Raw genomic sequence first — 19,420 nt, 5'->3', positions numbered from 1 at the left:
TAGTAGAGACTGGGTTTCACCATGTTGGCCAGGCTGGTCTCAAACTTCTGACCTCAGGTGATCCACCCACCTCAGCCTCCCAAAGTACTGCGATTACAGGCGTGAGCCACAGCGCCCAGCCTATTTCCCTCTTAAAGATTCATAATATGCATGATAATTTATGGAAGACTAAGATAATTATATGCAATATAATTATGGAAGAGATTGGGGAGGGAGAAAAAGTGGTGTTTTCCAAATCTGATAGAATTCAGAACACTTTTTGTAATCATCAAAAACAAGATTTGCTTAAAATCTCCATAACTACCTCTTATATGATCAAGCTACCTTCATTATAAAGCTGAAGGTTCACAGCTACCCTTCCATCACTCTGCATTCCCTCTTTCTCCTCCCTTGCCTTCAGCCCAGGATACTACAGTGATCAAACTTTGTAAGTCATAATAACCACAGAGAACTTCAACAAATATAACTCCTGGTCTTTCCTTCCAGAAATTCGGATTCAGTATAGACATCAGTATTTTTAACAAGCACTCCAGATGATTTTGGTGCAGGTTTCAAATGATGGGATGCTCAAAATACCTGATATATTATAAACAATGTGATGATTAATTATTTTATAATTTGAGGCCAGAGTGACTTTAGAAAGCAATAAGTTCAAAAAGTCCAGCCTTCAAATGACTCTATTAAAAATTTTCTACTCAGAAAAAAAAAAAAAGAGAAAAGGACAAACTAATGAAAGCCAAATCATATCCTAAAAGAATACCCTTTAATATACTGCTCAGAATTTTACCTAACAGAAAGAATTCTTAGCCTGCACTCCATCGAGAAATTTCAAGAATTCCTGAATTCTCTGAAGCTGTATACACAATTTTTTTTTTTTTTTTTTTTTTGAGACAGGGTCTCGTTCTGTCACCCAGACTGGAGTGCGGTGGCACGATCAGAGCTTAATGCAACCTTGACCTCCTGGGCTCAAGCAATCCTCCTGCCTCAGCCTCCTGGATAGCTGGGACTACAGGCACACACCACCACGCCTGGCTAATTTTTTTATGTTTTGTAGAGACGAGGACTCATTATATTGGCCAGGCTGGTCTCAAACTCCTTAGCTCAACCAATCCTCCCGCCTTGGCCTCCCAAAGTGCTGGGATTACAGGCCCACACAATTTTTATTAGTATGGGAATACATGCCTTTTGATGGGGAAATAACTCATAGCTTTCAGCAATTCTCTTGCTGCTTAATTATCCAATTTAAGAGCCATTATATTTTTTATTTACCTGAAATGATGGTAGCAGAAACTGAGTCTTAGTTAACACTGTGAGTCAGACACACAAAAACACATTCCTCAATGTTGTTTTCTCTTTCAGGGACAAACAAAAAGCAACTTACCTTTGCAGAGTCATATTCAAAGAGCCTGTACAACCCTTAATCTTATTCTGGGCTTCAAGATGAGTCATTCCTTGTGCATTTATTCCATCAATGCTGAGAACCACATCGCCTATTCTTACATTTGCCTGGGCTGCCTTGCCGCCATCTTTTAGCTGTAATAAATATATTTCATTAGGAGTGTCACTGTTTGAAAAAGAATAATAAATGCTGATAAAAATTATACTTTTGCTTATACCAAAAGCATATTAATATACTATTGAAGTAACATAAAACTGTCTTGTTTAACATGTACAGAATTTTAGCATGTAAAGATAAAATTCAAATGATTTAAATGTTTTTCTTAAATTCTTATTTGCTCTATAAAAAAAACAAACTGAATTTTCTGAGAAAGATTCCCTGATCATTTCTCCATTTCTTTATTGTGCAACAGTAGTTGTGTGATTTTTATGAATCAGGAAGAGAAGCAGCCAAGGAAACTTCACATTTTAGCAGAATAAAAAGAACGCAATCTGAATGGGGTTTTTATACTCTTTTAGAAATAATTTTTTAAAACTCTTTTAACAGCTGTATTTTTGTTTGAGCATAAAGAGGAACAGAGAGGGAAGATCTGCTAAACAATCCTTCCTGTTGAGTCCAGTTCATATCCAGGGTTTGGGGATTGAATTCTTTCAGATTCCAAGCCCAAATATCTTTTATACTGGGTGTGCTTCCTGCTCTAGGCATTTGCAGAAGGGAAACTCTTTGTATCTGAGACAACCCAACTTTTTTGTGTATGTCACAGTCCTTAATCCTTAGTCTTTCTTCCCCTGCTCAATAAAATCTTCTATGTGTTTACATTATTTAGTCTGATCTCCTTCAAATTTCGTGTGTATATATTTCATTGCCCCAAAAGAAGCAGATATATTATGCTAAGTGACAGTGAACTTTTCATAGATACCTAGAAATATGAAACAAGTACAAATTAAAGAAACCATTCAAATTCATATGACAGCTCAGCATTCAGTAAGTGTAAGTAGATCACACTGAATACTGAGTTGCTGGAAGATGGGAGAGACTAGGCCTGAAAAAGCAAGTAAATAACCAGTATTTCTCTAGTACTTGAAACTAAAATCTTATACAGAGTTTCTGTTTGTGATGATGAAAAAGTTCTAGAACTAGGTAAGTCAGAAGGTCGCACAACACCGTAACTATATTCAGTGAATGCAACTGAATTATACATTTTAAAATGATAAACTACTTTGGGAGGCCGAGACAGGCAGATCACTTGAGGTGAGAAGTTTGAGACCAGCCTGGCCAACATGGTGAAACCCCATCTCTACCAAAAATACAAAAATCAGCCAGGCGTGGTGGTGCATGCCTGTAATCCCAGCTACTCGGGAGGCTGAGACAGGAGAATTGCTTGAACCTGGGAGGCAGAGGTTGCAGTGGGCTGAGATCGTGCAACTGCACTCCAGCTTGGGCAACAGAGCAAGACTCCATCCCCTCAAAAAATAAAAAATAAAATGATAAACATGGTTAACTTTTATGTTATGTTTATTTTATCACAGTTTAAAAAAAAACCTAATGATTTTAGAAAACATTTAAAGAAAACAGTTCTGAAAGCGAGTGAGCTATACACCACTTTCTCTGGGACTTCAGGAAGGTCGTTCCACTTATGCTATCAGGTTATCATGATTACACATAGATAATATAGTTGAATAAATGTTAGCTATTACTGTATTATTATTCCCTTGACCTCAGATTACTGATCTGAGAAATGCAGGGCCTGCACTAGACGATCTCAGAGGCCTTCTAAGGTCCCCGCCAGTTTTAAAAGTTTATCTGTGAACTGCTACCTGTACAAAGTTACAGGTTTAATCCTAAAATAAAAGTCAAATCTGGAAGACTTCTGTGAGACAAATGGACATCTATGCCCTACTAAAATCAGCAAATGAAATAAAATTTGACATCTTTGTAATGAGAGAAAGTAAACATAAGTCATCCTAGATTTTATTTTAGCAAAGAAGGGCAGGCATTAAACAAAAAATTAACTAGAAATAGAATGCAGTTAAATTACCTCACCATCCTCACATAAAGTAGTCTGAAAACAGAAACACTGAAATCTATGGGCATTTGTTCTAAGTGTTCCCAACAGAAGCAACTTAAATACTCCTAGTTCAGTAGTAATATAAAGGTAATGAACATCATAGAAAGAAAATAATGGAATCAAAGACAATGTCATAACCAGATAACTTTTCTTATTCTGCTCCCTTTACATACTAGATCTCTTGAGAGTCTATCATCTCAAGACGTTCAAAATCAATTTCTTAGAATTACCTTTCTTTCTAGGACTGCGTTTATTCTGTCACCCTTATTTTCAGATCATGGAGCACAGGAATCCTATAGCCACATGGATTCTGCCTCTTCCTTAAGTACCACATCTAGGAAAATTACTAAATGTAACAATGTAAATGTGATCTGTCCATCCTTCCATTCCTCTCCTATGACAGTCCAAGTCTTGATCATCTTTCACATTGCTCTTGCCTATAGCCTACTTGCCTTCCACTAGAGTTTTCTACAGATCTTTCCTACCTTCACATTCTCCATATTTGTCTCCTTTTCTTCCATCTTAACATTCCCGAATGGTGGCCCCATTACCTCTCGCACTGGAAAGTTCTAATCATATCAACTCCCTATTTATAAAATGAGAGTAGAAAAATTGCAAATGTCTTCTGCTTCCTACAATGTACAGAAAATACAAGCCATCTATAATTTGTCACCAATCTGTTTCCAGCTTCAAAACAAGCTCCATAAGGTCAGGGATCATGTTTTATAATTTGCTCTTCTCCGAGAGCCTTGAATATTGTAGGTTTTCTAAAACTTTCACAACTTCCCTTGGTAACTTTGTATAACAAGTATTAGGAAGAACTTAACTGTACTGAATCTTAATTCTTTCTCAATCAATTAGCACAAATGGAAACAAATGCCCATCAACATCTGAACAATCTTTCATATATTTTAAATGCCATACAAACTCCTTTTTGTTTACAGTTTTTCAGCCTGGTAATATTAATCATCTTGAGTTTTCCACACTGATGTCTTTTTGGAATCTCTAACCATTTTCATTATTCTCTACCCAGGCTTCCTACTCATAAGATGTAAACTTAAGGGCATGATCAGCTTGAACTAATGCTATACATAGTGGGAAATGCCCAATACACAGAAAAACAAATTTAGGACTTGTAAAAAGGAGCACTTAACTAAATACTCCTATGAGCTTCATTTATCTCCAGAACCACTTCCTCAATCTGTTCACTCATAAAAAAGATAAATGTTACTTTTCTCTTAATTGGGTAGGATGTAGCATTATGAATCTAAGCAGCCAAGGAAAGACTACAAAGTCATTCATCATTTGCATAGCTCTTTTTTTGATTTGTTTGTTTCACTGTTTTTCAAGTCTGAATAGCTTGCATTTGTTTAAAGCAGTAGTTTACTTTCTGTCATCAGTATATCTTGCACACGGCAGCCATAAGTGTGTATGTATTTCATAAAAGCACAGTGTAGGAAGGAAGCAGTTGTGGGAGGCTCCTGGGTCGAGCTCAGTATAAATCAAACTAATCACAAGCAATGCTTCCTTTTTGATCTTTAAATGCATTTTTCAGTACTGCTATCCAATTTTCCACAGACTTTAATTGTAGCTGAGTGCTTCTTCAAAAACATTACTTTGTGGTCTCACTTCAGTTGCAAGCACACATGGCTGTACATGTTGGAACTGCCTCTGAGTTCAGGTCTGTTCACTGATGCTGAAATGAAGGAAAACCAGAAAACTGTATGCTCCTGAAGACAGTGTTATCTTTACCAAGCCTCCCCATTAACTTCAGTACGAAAGGATCTAATATCAGTTATCTGTACTTAGATTAAAACTCATCCCTAGGAACAGCTGCATTTTAACCCTTTTATCTGTAATCATGGATGACAAGAAGTCTTCTCTTGAAAAGGAAGTCCAGTCTTCAGCAAGCAGATAGGAAAGACTGTGGGAATTTGGGAGAATGTAAAAGAAAATGGAATCAGAGCCTTGAGCTTGCCCATCTTACTTTACTAGGAAAGACCCAAAGGTAAATTTTTTTTCAGTCATTTTAGGAAGGTAGTTCCTCTCATATAGTGTTCTACTGTCCTAAGAAAGAAACAACCCAGAAAAAGTAATTAGTACTATAATCTACCAAGCATGAACAGTAAATCGGGGACTTTGGAGGATGCTTCATCATTCCTCTGTTTTGTAAGGTAGTTGTCCGTTTTACAGATGGGAAAACAGAGCTTCAACGTGATTAAATAACTTGTCTATGTCCATACAACAATAAGACTACAATACTGAGCACAGGCTTTGAAGTCAGGCAAATATGAGTTTATATTCATGTTCTGCCATTTGCTAGTTGTGTGACCTGAATTTACTTGACCTCTCTAAGTCCCAGCTTCCACTCTTTGAAAATGAGGACTATAATTCCACCTGCCTCACAGAGCTGCTGGGCAGGTTAAATAAAACACCAGGACAGCACATACCACAAAATGCACCGGAAATGCTCAATCTTATTGTTTATTCTTACACAATGTCACAAATTCACATAGGCAGGAAGCCTACTTCAAGGTCATACAGGGCAGAGAAGACAGCGTTTCAAACTGACCGGTCAGACCTCCTTCTGGCTTTTCACTTCCTTCCTTAAACTTCCTTCTGCTTCTCTAAGCCTAACTTTCCCCTCACTCAGCAACAGAGATGAATATGCCACACATTCAGAACGTAATTCACTGCATCCTCCTTCCCTGCTTACTACTATCCAATTATGAGTTTCCCAAAATCGATTCCTAAAGAATGGTGGCCTCTTGTCACTTCTCAGGACAGTTAGGTGTTGCCACTGTACCAAAAGGCCAAAGGATAAGAAGCAATAAAGCGATGTTGGTGAAGAAGTCTTGAGCTGGAGGCCAGAGAAGGACAGGAATAAAAGAAAAAAGAGAACAGGGAAACAAAGAAGAGTACTGGTATAGAAGGTAGAGGAGGGAACCAAGACCATGAGGAAACAAAGACGTCCCCGGTGTTGGAAAGTGAGATCCAGACTTTATCTCTAGGTGTGATATACATCCAAGTACATATGCACAAAATAATATTTAAACAGAACAGAACATCAAAATAATGATTAATTATAGAAAAGAAAAGATTCTATGTTTTGATTTGCATTTAAAATAATATACATGAACATAATTAGTAACTATAATTTCGAGTAAATTTTCTCACAGTAATACTTGCATGCCTTTAAACATGTCATTAATTTATTGTTCTCAAATAAAATTTATAACTAAAATTACCCAAAATGCTTAGCCTCCACATACAATGTTCCAGCATTTGTTCCTAATCATTTTAACAATAAGAGAAAAAGTAGTACTGTGTCTTTATAAAATTACATTGAAAATAAAATATTAATATCTCAAGACAGCAGAACATTTAGACAAGGAACTCAAATGTGCACTAAATGGAAAACTTATCCATAAACAAGGATGTTATTTAGGATTTATAAGGAGTTGGATATACCTGCTACACTAACCCTTCCCCTTAGCTATTACCTCTTGAGAGCACTTCTATCACAAACAAACCAATAGAGCTTTCATTTTTAAAAATTATAACCCATTATGGCAGATATCATTTTAAATAAGTCTAACCATCTAAGATTTCTCTTTAATATGATCATTCAATATAGCTCCTACATGCCCTAAGCTTTTCCATAAAAAGGCACGATGTTTAATCGCAACAGTGACTCCAATGTCTTAGAATTGTCTATATATGAAATTTATCCTTCTAAATTGCAGGAAATACTCAAAATGTACACAAAAACCTCTATTTGCTTTTCCTTGGAAATAAGTCAGCAGTTTCCAAACTAAGAAAATAGGCATCAGCAATAGAAATGATTTGTAATATAGACAGGTAACACCATTTTAATAGTCAGATGTTTACTAAATAGAACAATTTATGTTGATTCAAAAGAAATTTACTTTGGTGATTATCCTATAATGTACTACAGGCAACAAGTAGGAGACATGTACCTATATAAAGAGCCACTACCAAAGGGCAAGTTTCAATCTTCTGCATATTTTCAACAAATATGGAATGCTTGGAAACACATGACCCTAACACCATGGGTATGGCAGGAATGCCATCAGACATAGTAAATGTAAAAAAGGAACATATAAACATGAGAGCTACAGAAAGAAACACTAACAGAAATTTCCCATGTCCAAAAACCCTGGGAACCAAACCATGGGAAAATGGAAGCTGTTGTTTTTCTAACAGTGCTGTTACCAAAATTTGAAGAATTATGCTAATAAAATTATATCAGTCTGACAAATAAGACTTTCTTCAGGCAGAAAAAGCACTGAGAAAGTGTTATTTTTCTTAAAATCTAATTAATGAGAAATCTTGAATTGTGTTTTAAAATATATTTTCCAGTACCTGCTGTCAAATAAAAAATTTGAATCTGAACATATAAGACTACGGTTGACAGTTTCTAGTTATCTCTCTCCCACATATTTCCCAGGATACCATAAACGTGACTATGTGACTTTTTGCGTCACCACCCCCTTGCAAAACACCTACATAAGAATGTGTGAGCATTACACCTATGACAGAGAACTTTCACAGAACTTGCTTTCCTGCCAACAATAGGTACTACTCAACCCATTCAACAACACAAATAAATAAAATCCCGGTGAAGTTTTTACGAGCAACTGAGGGACTAGTAAAGTGAGCAGAAGTAAAGAAAATGTGTGATGTGATATCCCCCACCCCATATATGCATTACAGCTTTTTTCAAATCCTAATTGGTTTATTATCATCCTAGTGCTTATTAATCTACCTTATAATATCACACTTCAGCATTTAACATTGTTCTGTCCTTCACTACTTGTTGTTATATAATGTTGGCACTTTGACCAGTCTACAAATGCTATTCAACTACATTTAAAATGTCAATCTCTGGTTTACGTGTCTAATGTGAACATCCCTCTTAAAATCTAAGGCTGGGGTGGACACAGTGGTTCATGCCTGTAATACTAGCACTTTGGGAGACTGAGGTGGGAGGATCGCTTGAGCCCAGGAGTTTGAGACCAGCCTGGGCAGCATAGTGAGACCCTATCTCTACAAAAAATTAAAAAATTTAGATGGGCATGGTGTGTGCCATCTGGGACCTGTGGTCCCAGCTACTCAGGAGGCTGAGGCAGGAGGATGACCTGAGCCCAGGAGATCGAGGCTGCAGTGAGCCATGATTGCACTACCACACTCCAGCCTGGGTAACAAGTGAGACCTCATACCAATTAAAAAAGAGAGAGAGAGAGACTGCTTTGGATTTATTACCTTTTTCTGTGAAATAAAATGATAAGGCTTTTTGTAGGTTAGAATGGTAGGGAAATAAAATAAGCAATCACCGATGTCCCTCTGTGAGCAAACGTGTAATCCTGACTCATATGAGCAGTACTTACTTTAACAGTGGGCCTTATTTTGGTTATGCCAATTTTACTCAAAAGTTAGAGAATACACCTTATATGGTAGCAACGAGGAGAATACCTCAAAGTACGTGTCATCCTCCCTTATAAAAGCAAACAGAAGAGGGCAATTATGTCTCTTTTCCTTATGTAGCCATGGAGCTATCTAGTTCAAACACAGGGCTTTTGCTGATACGGCACGGTCTGTTCTAGTAGTCTAAGTTTATTTCCTATGATGAGCCCTTATTTAGTAAAACAGCATCTTACTCTACTCTACCAAAGGCCTAATAAATAGAAACATGTCTTCATCAACTGTGATTTACTATTGAGATGCCTCATTAACACTTCTGACTTACAGCTAATCTACATATGTCTAAATCCAAAGTGTTAATGTGTGAATATCCTACTAGAAATGTGAAAGTATGATAGTCTGTAAAAAGAACACATCCACAAACATCTGAAAATCAAACAAATTTGTTAATTACAGAGAAATCAGTGTTTCTATATAGTCTACTCTGGAATAGTGAGAGAAATGATAGGAAATGTCACAAATAATTATAAAGACTAAAAGCAAATTAGTCAAATCTAGCATACCTGGGAATGGATTAACAATGATAATCATACATTTCAACCCTCCCTCAATGATGAGACAAATCTTCTGAAATTGTATGCAAATTCTGTGCAAGCATGCATGTATTTTCCATTGAGTGGGACCATGACGTTTCACAAATCCTCAAAGGCGTCTATAACCAAAAAAATTATAGGAACTTACGATTTAATGAAATGTGAGAACAGAGTTTCTCTAAGTGTGGTTGGTAACCACCAGGCCAGCATACTTCTACGATAGGAGGAAAAATCACAGGCCTTTCAAAACCCACAAGCTAAAGATATTTCAAAACAAAAAGCTCAAGAAAATTTAAGAACTTTTAAAACAGAATGCTTATTCCAAATAGTGCAAAATCATGATTTCACATGCTAAAGTAAGTATAGCTTATAAAAACAGGGATTCGCTTTTTAAAAACCTTAATAATCTTCAAAATGTTAATCATTAACATTTAATAAGGCCCTATTCCCATAAGGCGTTACCTTCAATTCTAAGAAAAGATATTAAAGAAGAGGCAAGGCTCTTTCTCTCATCTACTGTTTTATACTATTCCACTTTTCACATGTGTACCCAACTCTCCATAATACAATGCTCCTCAAACTAACTGTATCTTATATTTCTATTTAGGTCTATTGTACACAGACGTAAACACAAAACACAATAAACATCTGATGAACTGCCACATTGCAAATCAAAGGTATTTAGTCAACAGGCTACTATTTAGTCTTTTAAGTTACTTCCTAATTTTTTTGTTGTTATACATAAAGTGATGAATAATATTATACTTCTATTTTGGCATATGTATCTTTTCTTTAGAAATTCTTTCTTAAAAAGTATGCACATTTAAAAATAAAATCAGAAATTAAAAAGGAGACTAAATTACTACTGATACTGCAGAAATCCAAAGGATCATTAGTGGCTACTATGAGCAACTGTATGCCAATAAATTGGAAAATCTAGAAGGGACAAATTCCTAGACACATACAACTTACCAAGACTGAACCAGGAAGAAATCCAAAACCTGAACAGACCAATAGTAAGTAATGAGACCAAAGCCGTAACAGAAAGTCTCCCAGTAAAGAAAAGCCTTGGACCCAATGGCTTCATTGCTGAAGTCTACCAAACATCTGAAGAACTAATACAATCCTACTCAAACTGTTCTGAAAAGTAAAAAAGAAGGGAATATTTTCAAATTCATTATATGAGGCCAGTATTACCCTGATTCCAAAACCAGACAAAGACACATCAGAAAAAGAAAACTGCAGGCCAATATCTCTAATGAACATTGATGCAAAAATCCTCCAGAAAATACTGCAAACCGAGGCCAGGCGCAGTGGCTCACGCCTGTAATCCCAGCACTTTGGGAGGCCGAGGTGGGCAGATCACAAGGTCAGGAGATTGAGACCATCCTGGCTAACACGGTGAAACCCCGCCTCTACTAAAAATACAAAAAATTAGCTGGGCGTGATGGTGGGCACCTGTAGTCCCAGCTACTTGGGAGGCTGAGGCAGGAGAATGGCGTGAACCCAGGAGGCAGAGCTTGCAGTGAGCCTAGATTGCACCACTGCACTCCAGCCTTGGCGACCAAGTGAGACTCCGTCTCAAAAAAAAAAAAAAGAAAATACTAGCAAACCGAATTCAACAATACATTAGAAAGATCATTCATCATGACCAAGTGGGATTTATCCCTGGGATGCAAGGATGGTTAAACAAGTGTAAATTAATCAGTGTGATACATCATATCAACAAGATGAAGGACAAAAACCATATGATCATTTCAATTGATGCTGAAAAAGCATTTGATAAAATCAACATCCCTACATGATATAAACCCTCAAAAAACTGGGAATAGAGGAACATACCACAACATAATAAAAGCCATATATGACAGACCCACAGCTAGTATCATACTGAATGGGGAAAAACTGAAAACCTTTCCTCTAAAATCTGCAACATGACAAGAATGGCCATTTTCATCACTCTTACTCAACACAGTACTGGAAGTCCTAGCTAGAACAATCAAACAAACAAACAAAAAAGATACAACGTTCCAAACTGGAGTGGAAGAAGTCAAATTATCCTTATTTGCAGATGATATGATCTTATATTTGGAAAAACCTGAAGAATACACACACGCACACAAACCATTTAGAACTAATAAACAAATTCAGTAAAGTTGCAGGATACAAAGTCAACACACAAAAATCAGTAGCATTTCTATATGCCAAAAATGAACAATTCAAAAAAGTAATCCCATTTACAACAGCCACAAATTAAATTAAGTACCTCAGAATTAACTTATCCAAAGAAGATCTCTACAATGAAAACTATAAAATGCTGATGAAAGAAATGGAAGCTGACAGGAACAAATGGAAAGATATTCCATGTTCATGGATTGAAAGAATCAATATTGTTAAAATGTCCATGCAGCCCAAAGCAATCTATAAATTCAATAGAATCTCTATCAAAATACCAATGACATTCTTCACAGAAACAGAAAAGGCAATCCTAAAATTTACATGGAAACATAAAAGACCCAGAATAGCCAAAGCTATCCTTAGCACAAAGAACAAAACTGGAGGAATCACATTACCTTATTTCAAATTACACTACAGGGTTATATTAACCAAAACAGCATGGTACTGATAAAAACAGAAATATAAACCAATGAACAGAATAGAGAATCCGGAAACAAATCCACATACCTGCAAGAAACTCATTTTCAACAGAAGTGCCAAGACCATACACTGGGAAAAAGACAGTCTCTTTAACAAATGGTGCTGGGAAAACTGAACGTCCATATGCAGAAGAATGAAATTAGACGTCTATCTCTCATCATATACAAAAATCAAACCAAAATGGATTAAAGACTTAACTCAAACACCTCAAACTATGAAACTATTACAAGAAAACACTGGAGAAACTCTCCAGGACATTGGTCTGGGCAAAAATTTCTCCGGCAATACCCTACTAGCATAGGCATCCAAAGCAAAAAAATGGACAAATGGGACACATCAACTTTAAAAGCTTCTACACAACAAAGAAAACCATCAACAAAGAGACAAAACACAGAATAGGAGAAAAAAATTGCAAACTACCCATCTGACAAACAACTCTATGAAAAAAAAAAATCTAATAATCCAATAAAAAAATTGGCAAAAGATTTGAATAGACATTTCTCAAAAGACGTACAAATGGCAAGCAGGCATATGAAAAGGTGCTCAACACTGATCATCAGAGAAATGCAAATCAAAACTATGAGATATCATCTCATCCCAATTAAGATTGCTTTCTTCCAAAATACAGGCAATAACAAATGCTGGCAAGGATTTGGAGAAAAGGGAACCCTTGTACACTGTTGGTGGGAACGTAAATTAGTACAACACTATGGAGAACAGTTTGAAGGCTCCTCAACATTAAAAATACAGCTACTGGCCAGGCACAGTGGCTCATGCCTGTAATCCCAGAACTTTGGGAGGCTGAGGCGGGCGGATCATGAGGTCAGGAGATTGAGACCATCCGGGCCAACATGGTGAAACCCCGTCTCTACTAAAATTACAAAAATTAGCCGGGTGTGGTGGGGCATGCCAGTAGTCCCAGCTACTCAGGAGGCTGAGGCAGGAGAATCGCTTGAACCTGGGAGGTGGACGTTGCAGTGAGCCGAGATCGCACCACTGCACTCCAGCCTAGGTGACACAACAAGACTCCATCTTAAAAAAAAAAAAATAGAGCCACTGTATGATCCAGCAATCCCACTGCTGGGTATATACTCAAAAGAAAGGAAGTCAGTATATTGAAGAGATATCTACACTTTCATGTTTGTTGCAGCAGTGTTCACAACAGCCAAGATTTGGAGGCAACCTAAGTGTCCATCAACAGATGAATGGACAAAGAAAATGTGATACATATACACACTGGAGTACTATTCAGCCATAAAAAGGAATGAGATCCTGTCATTTGCAACCACATGAATGGAAGTGGAGATCATTATGTTAAGTATAAAAAGCCAGGCACAGAAAGATAAGCATATTTTCACTTATCTGTGGGACCAAAAAAGCCAAAATAATTGAATTCATTGACACAGAGAGTAGGATGGTTACCAGAGGCTGGGAAATGTAGTGGAGGGGTGTGTGTGTGTGTGTGTGTGTGTGTGTGTGTGTGTGTGTTGGGGGGGATGTCTGATGAGTAAAAAATATTTAAAAGGAATGTATGAGACTTACTACTTGATAGTACAACAGGGTGACTATAGTCAATAATAACTTAATTGTACATTTTAAAATAAGAGTGTTATTGGATTGTTTGTAACACAAAGGATAAATGCTTCAGGGGATAGAGACCCGATTCTCCACGATGTGATTATTATGCATTGCATGCCTGTACGAAAACATCTCAGGTACCCGATAAATATATACACCTACCATGTACCCACAAAAATTAAAAATTAAAAAAAAATAATAAAAAGGTATGCACACTAACGTTTCTGTTCTATGATACTAGGTTGCTAGCCAGAATATTTGTGGCCATTTATAATTCCACAAACTATGTATGAAAGTGCCTGACAGCCCATGCCCTTGCAACCCTTAGTAGTATAAAGGAAACCTGAGGACAATTCTAGCACTATTACCACTAACAAATGTTGTGACTTTCGGCAAGCCAATTATATCTCTGGCCTCATTCCGCTTAGCTGTACAAGATGGTTAGATCAAATGTTTCTAGGGTTCTTTTCAATTCTAAGAGGTGATAAATATTTACATAGACGTTACAATTTTTCATTAGTCTAAACAGTTATTAACACTAATACTCATTTTTCATGTGGGCAACAAATTTGTATTCTTCTCCAGTTGCTACATACATATTATTTTTATTTCCTTATTTTATTTTATTTTATTTGTACTACCATGCCCAGTTAATTTTTGTATTTTTTTAGTAGAGATGGGGTTTCACCATATTGGCCAGGCTGGTCTCGAATTCCTGACCTCAAGTGATCCGCCTGCCTCAGTCTCCCAAAGTGCTAGGATTACAGGTGTGAGCCACTGTGGCCAGCCTATTTCCCTATTTTAAAATATTAAAATAACTGAGAGAATTCTTGAGATTAGCATTAAGTGGTTAAAATCAGCTCTGGGTCTAAGATGAAAAAGACAAGATCATTGCAAAACTGATTAAAACAGCAACAAAATTAGGACTACCAGATGAACAATAATCAAAGTTAAACATACAGAAGTAAAACTGAAAATTACTAAAAGGTCTGCGTTTTGGTATAATAATCTAATACACAGCAAGAGGAAAAAGGGGCATGGTAAACTGTTTCAAGCAGACATCACTAAGAATGCAGATTGAGGAACCATTCCAAACACATGAAGACAGACAAAAAAAATCTAGGATGTCATCAAAGAATTTATTTGGAAAAAAACATGGCGTGCAAATATTTACACAGATCTTCCAAATAATTTCCTCTTGTCTTATCCAGCAAACATGGGTATTTCTCAAAAACCTAAAACCACATCACCAATAGAAACCCAAAAACTGGAGTGGAAAACTCCAGAGAAAACTAGGAGTGGGAATAATCTACCTTTTCTACTTTTTCAGACCTTAAATTGTTGTTTCTTTAGAAAGAATTCATCTAAAGAACAAGAATCTTCTTTCCACTGGTAACAGTTGAGCCCCCTGACATTTAATACTGAACTATGCATTTATTCATTTACTATACATTTACTGAGTGATTACATAAGTGCCAGATGCTGATGACTGTAAGAATGAACTATTAAACTAGTGGGGTGTGATGGTTGATACTGCGTGGCAACTTGATCGGATTGAAGGATACAAAGTATTGATCCTGGGTGTGTCTGTGAGGGTGTTGACAAAGGAGATTAACATTTGAGTCAGTGGGCTGGGAAAGGCAGACCCAGCCTTAATCTAGGTGGGTACCATCTAATCAGCTGCCAACATGGCTAGAATATAAAGCAGACAGAAAAATGTGAAAAGAAAGACTGGCCTAGCCTCCCAGCCTACATCTTTCTCCCGTGCTGCATTCTTCTTGCCCTCAAACATCGGACTCCAAGTTCTTCAGTTTTGGGACTCAGAGTGGTTCTCCTTGCTCCTCAGCTTGCAGACAGACTATTGTGGGACCTTGTGATCACGTGAGTTAATACTTAATAAACTCACCTTTACATATATATTCCATTAGTTCTGTCCCTCTAGAGAACCCTAATACATGGAGAAATAAAATATTCATTCATTCTATCATTCAACAAATACTTGCTAAGTATCTACTAAGTGCTAGGCTGTTGTAGGCATGGCATCATATGGCAATGAACAAAATGAGGTCCTTGCATTCATGCAACTTAAATTCAGTAGGTGGAAAGAGAAAATCAACAAATAAACATAAATATGTAATAAAATATCTGGAAGTAAAAGATGTACTACAAAAGAAAAATAGAGCAGAGAAAGGGTACTGAAAATGCCAAGAAATGCTATTTTAAGTTTGGGTAGTCAGGGAAGACTTCTGGCAGGGGTGACATTTGAACAGAGACCAGAGACCAAAACAAAGTAAAGGAGAGAGCAAGCAGATATCCAGAGACAAGGCACTCCAGGCAGAGGGACAAGCAAAGAGAAAAGATAATCTGGGCCATTATGATATGATGATGAAATGTATACAAGCTATCAATAACACAAAGACTGGAACAACTAATACACTTTGGAGGCATGAAGACAGTTTCTCAAGAGATGATGACAACTGCTTTGAGTAATAAAACATGGTTTGGAATTTGCAGAAACAAAAAAGGAAAGAAGTATGTACTGTAAGCAAAAACAAAAAACATGTGAAAGACACGATGATATGAAAACACTACCATTTCCAGGGAATGGCAGGCAATTAAAGGTGTCTACAGCATAGGGAGAAAGTAACAAGAAAACTGAGAGTCAAGGATAGCAAGGCTGCCAAAAGTCATATTAGGTTGGTGCAAAAGTAATCACAGTTTTTGCCATTGAAAGTAATGATAAAGAGCACAGTATAGGACGATAAATAACTTCTGAACAATCTAAGTTTACAGTCTGCTTCCATATCAACTAGTGTGATTTTATTCTTTATAACAGATTGTATATATTATGTGCTATTACTCCTGGATGCCAGATTGTTTCCAAGAAATCCATGCTTGCCAACTCCTGGTTCCTCCTATCAGTGCATTTTCTACTAAGTATGTTCTCCTATCCCTTAGAGAAGATGAGGAAGTCTTCAGCCCATTCCAGCCCCAGGACGTATGGCAACAGACTCCTTTATACAGCTGTAGCCTTTCAAAACCAAGGCCCATCAACACTTGACCCAAGGAGCCAAGTTTCTGACCTCCAAGGGAGCCTTTTCCTTCCAGCTCTTTGTTTAGGTTAGAACTTCCACCAATACCACTTATAAGATTCCTGTACCTTTTTTCACAATCCTAAGTTTATTTATTTATTTTTTGCCCAATAAGCCAACCTACACAGTTGGCTTTTATCAAGACAGCACCAAATGTTAGTAGATCACTTCTAGCTCTCTGGTCTCTCGTCACAAAGCATTGATTTAACTCTAGCTGTTTTACTTCCCCTACAGAAATCAAATGCACAATCACAAACAGCAGCTAGAAATGGAAAGGAAATGTTCTTATGTCAGTGCCTCTTTTTTTCTTTTTCTTTTTTAAAACTAAGAGTAAAATAAACTGAAGCAACACTGAAGATTCTTGTTCTACTGCAGTGGTGGACCATGTGTTCCTGTGCTCTGGGTAATGCTGAGATTGGCAGAGGGCAGGGTGCTGACAGCAGTTAGGGAAAATCTATTAAGCAATGTCACTGTTCCCAGTTGAGCAAAGTCCATACCAAGGAGGGAGTGAAGGAGCAGAGAAGCAAGATTTTGGTTTGCCTGGCAGAGTATTTCTCCAGCACACTGTCTGCTGATTCATTCTCTCCCACTCATTACGTTAGTGCTTTGATGAATCAAATCACCTCTGCCCTTCAAAGTAACAGCCCAAAAGCACTCAAATATAAGGATAAGGCTAAAGCCATTTCTGTTAGAGAGAACAAGAATTCACTACCAGAAGTTGCAGGTGAATCTAGAATCCATTTAGGGCTTTCCTTGTGTACACCAAAAATTATCAGTACTACCAACTGTTGATAATTATTGAATGCTGAGACCAATATTTTACTGTAATCTTAAAAGTCAGAGTTAGATTAGTTTGCCATGAGGTTCCATTCTTTCAGCAAATGGTTAATGAGTGCCTTATATATATGAGCACATAACCTGTTTGATCTCACAGGTTCACAGCTGGAGAGCAATTTGCCTCAAGGTGAATCATAACTTGAGTCTCACCCATACCCGATTTAGATATTTAAACGAGACTCTGCACTTCAGATTTTCAAGTTGATGCTGGAACAAGTTAAGACTTTTGGGGCTACCAAGATGAAATGAATGTATTTTGCATGTGAGAAGGACATGAATTTTGGGAGACCAGGGTGTATTAGTCAGGGTTCTCCAGAGGGACAGAACCAACAGGAGATATATATGTATATCCCATATATATATATGGGAATTTATTGGGGAGAATTGGCTCACATGATCACAAGATGAAGTCCCACGATAGGCCATCTGCAAGCTGGGGAAGAAAGAAGCCAGTAGTGGCTCAGTTGGAGTTCAAAAGCCTCAAAAGCAGAGATGCCTACAGTGCAGCCTTCAGCCTGTGGCCAAAAGCCCAAGAGCCCCAGCAAACCACTGGTGTTAATTCCAAGAGTCCAAAGGCTGAAGAACCTGAAGTCTGAGGTCCAAAGGCAGGAGGAACAGAAGGAAGCATCCAGCGTGGGAGAAAGATGAAAGCCAGAAGCCTCAGCAAGACAGATAATCCCATCTTCTTCTGCCTGCTTTGTTCTAGCGGTGCTGGCAGCCGACTGGATGGTGCCCACCTACATTGAGGGTGGGTCTTCCTCTTCCAAGTCCACTGACTCAAATGTCAGTCTCCTCTGGCAACACCCTCACAAACATATGCAGAAACAATGCTTTACCTGCTATCTAAGCATCCTTCAATCCAACCAAGTTGACACCTAATATTAGCCATCACACAGGGACAGAATGCTATGTTCTGAATGTTTATTTCCTCCAAAATTCATATATTCAAACTTAATCTCAAATTCAGTATTTAGATGTGGGACCTTTAGGAGGTGATCAGGTCATGAGGACTCCATCTCCATGAATAAAATTAGTAATATTTATGAAAGAGGCCTGAGGAAGCTTGTTAGCCTCTTTGCCCTTCCTCCATGTGAGGCACAGCTATCAGGTACCATCCTGAAGCAAAGTGAGCCTTCATGAGACACTGAATCTGCTGGCAACTTGATCTCAGAGCTCCCAGTCTCCAGAACTGTGAGCCATAAAATAATGTCATTTATAAATTACCCAGTCTAAGGTATTTTGTCAATCATTTAGCTGAGACATCAAGAACATTACGTGCAATTCAGTATCAGAGAAACAATCACCATCAGAACACAGAAAGATCCATAAATTATATCATACTAGGAATTACTTTAAATATGACGGCGTTGAAAAGACTGAATTACTGTGTTTTACAGAGCTGTACTTCCCACACTTGGCTGATCAAAATCTGTGATACTATGAAATACATATTTGGTCCACTTTCCTAGCTTACAGCTCCTAAAATCCTTGAAATCCCTTAATGATAAAAGTGTCTTTTGTATGCTAATGAGATGATAGTGGCTGGGGGCCCCAGGTAGCTTCAGGATGGAGGCTGGTCACCAGAAAGACCAAGGCATGATAAGTTTGGGACTTTCAGCCCCACCTCCAACCTCTAGAAAGGGAAGGGGGCTGAAGTTTGAGTTGATCACCAATGGCCAATGACGTAAGCAATCATAACTACATAATGAAGCCTCCTTAAAAACCCACAAGGACTAGATTCAGAGATCTT

At 37.5% G+C, this 19,420-nt stretch overlaps 1 protein-coding gene across 16 annotated transcripts in view; it reads right to left on the bottom strand.

Moving 5' to 3' along the window:
* Positions 1 to 19,420, bottom strand: part of PDLIM5 (PDZ and LIM domain 5) — a 223,790-nt gene that overhangs the window by 144,354 nt on the left and 60,016 nt on the right. For all 16 annotated transcript variants that reach the window (XM_517349.9, XM_009448043.5, XM_009448048.5 and 13 more), the window contains exon 3: positions 1,382 to 1,533. In XM_517349.9, coding sequence (XP_517349.3) covers positions 1,382 to 1,533 — 152 coding nt within the window. The remainder of the gene's footprint in view (positions 1 to 1,381; positions 1,534 to 19,420) is intronic.

This window comes from Pan troglodytes, chromosome 3 (genome assembly GCF_028858775.2).
Source record: "Pan troglodytes isolate AG18354 chromosome 3, NHGRI_mPanTro3-v2.0_pri, whole genome shotgun sequence".
Taxonomy (NCBI): Eukaryota; Metazoa; Chordata; class Mammalia; order Primates; family Hominidae; genus Pan; species Pan troglodytes.
This window is presented reverse-complemented; position numbering and strand designations above follow the sequence as displayed.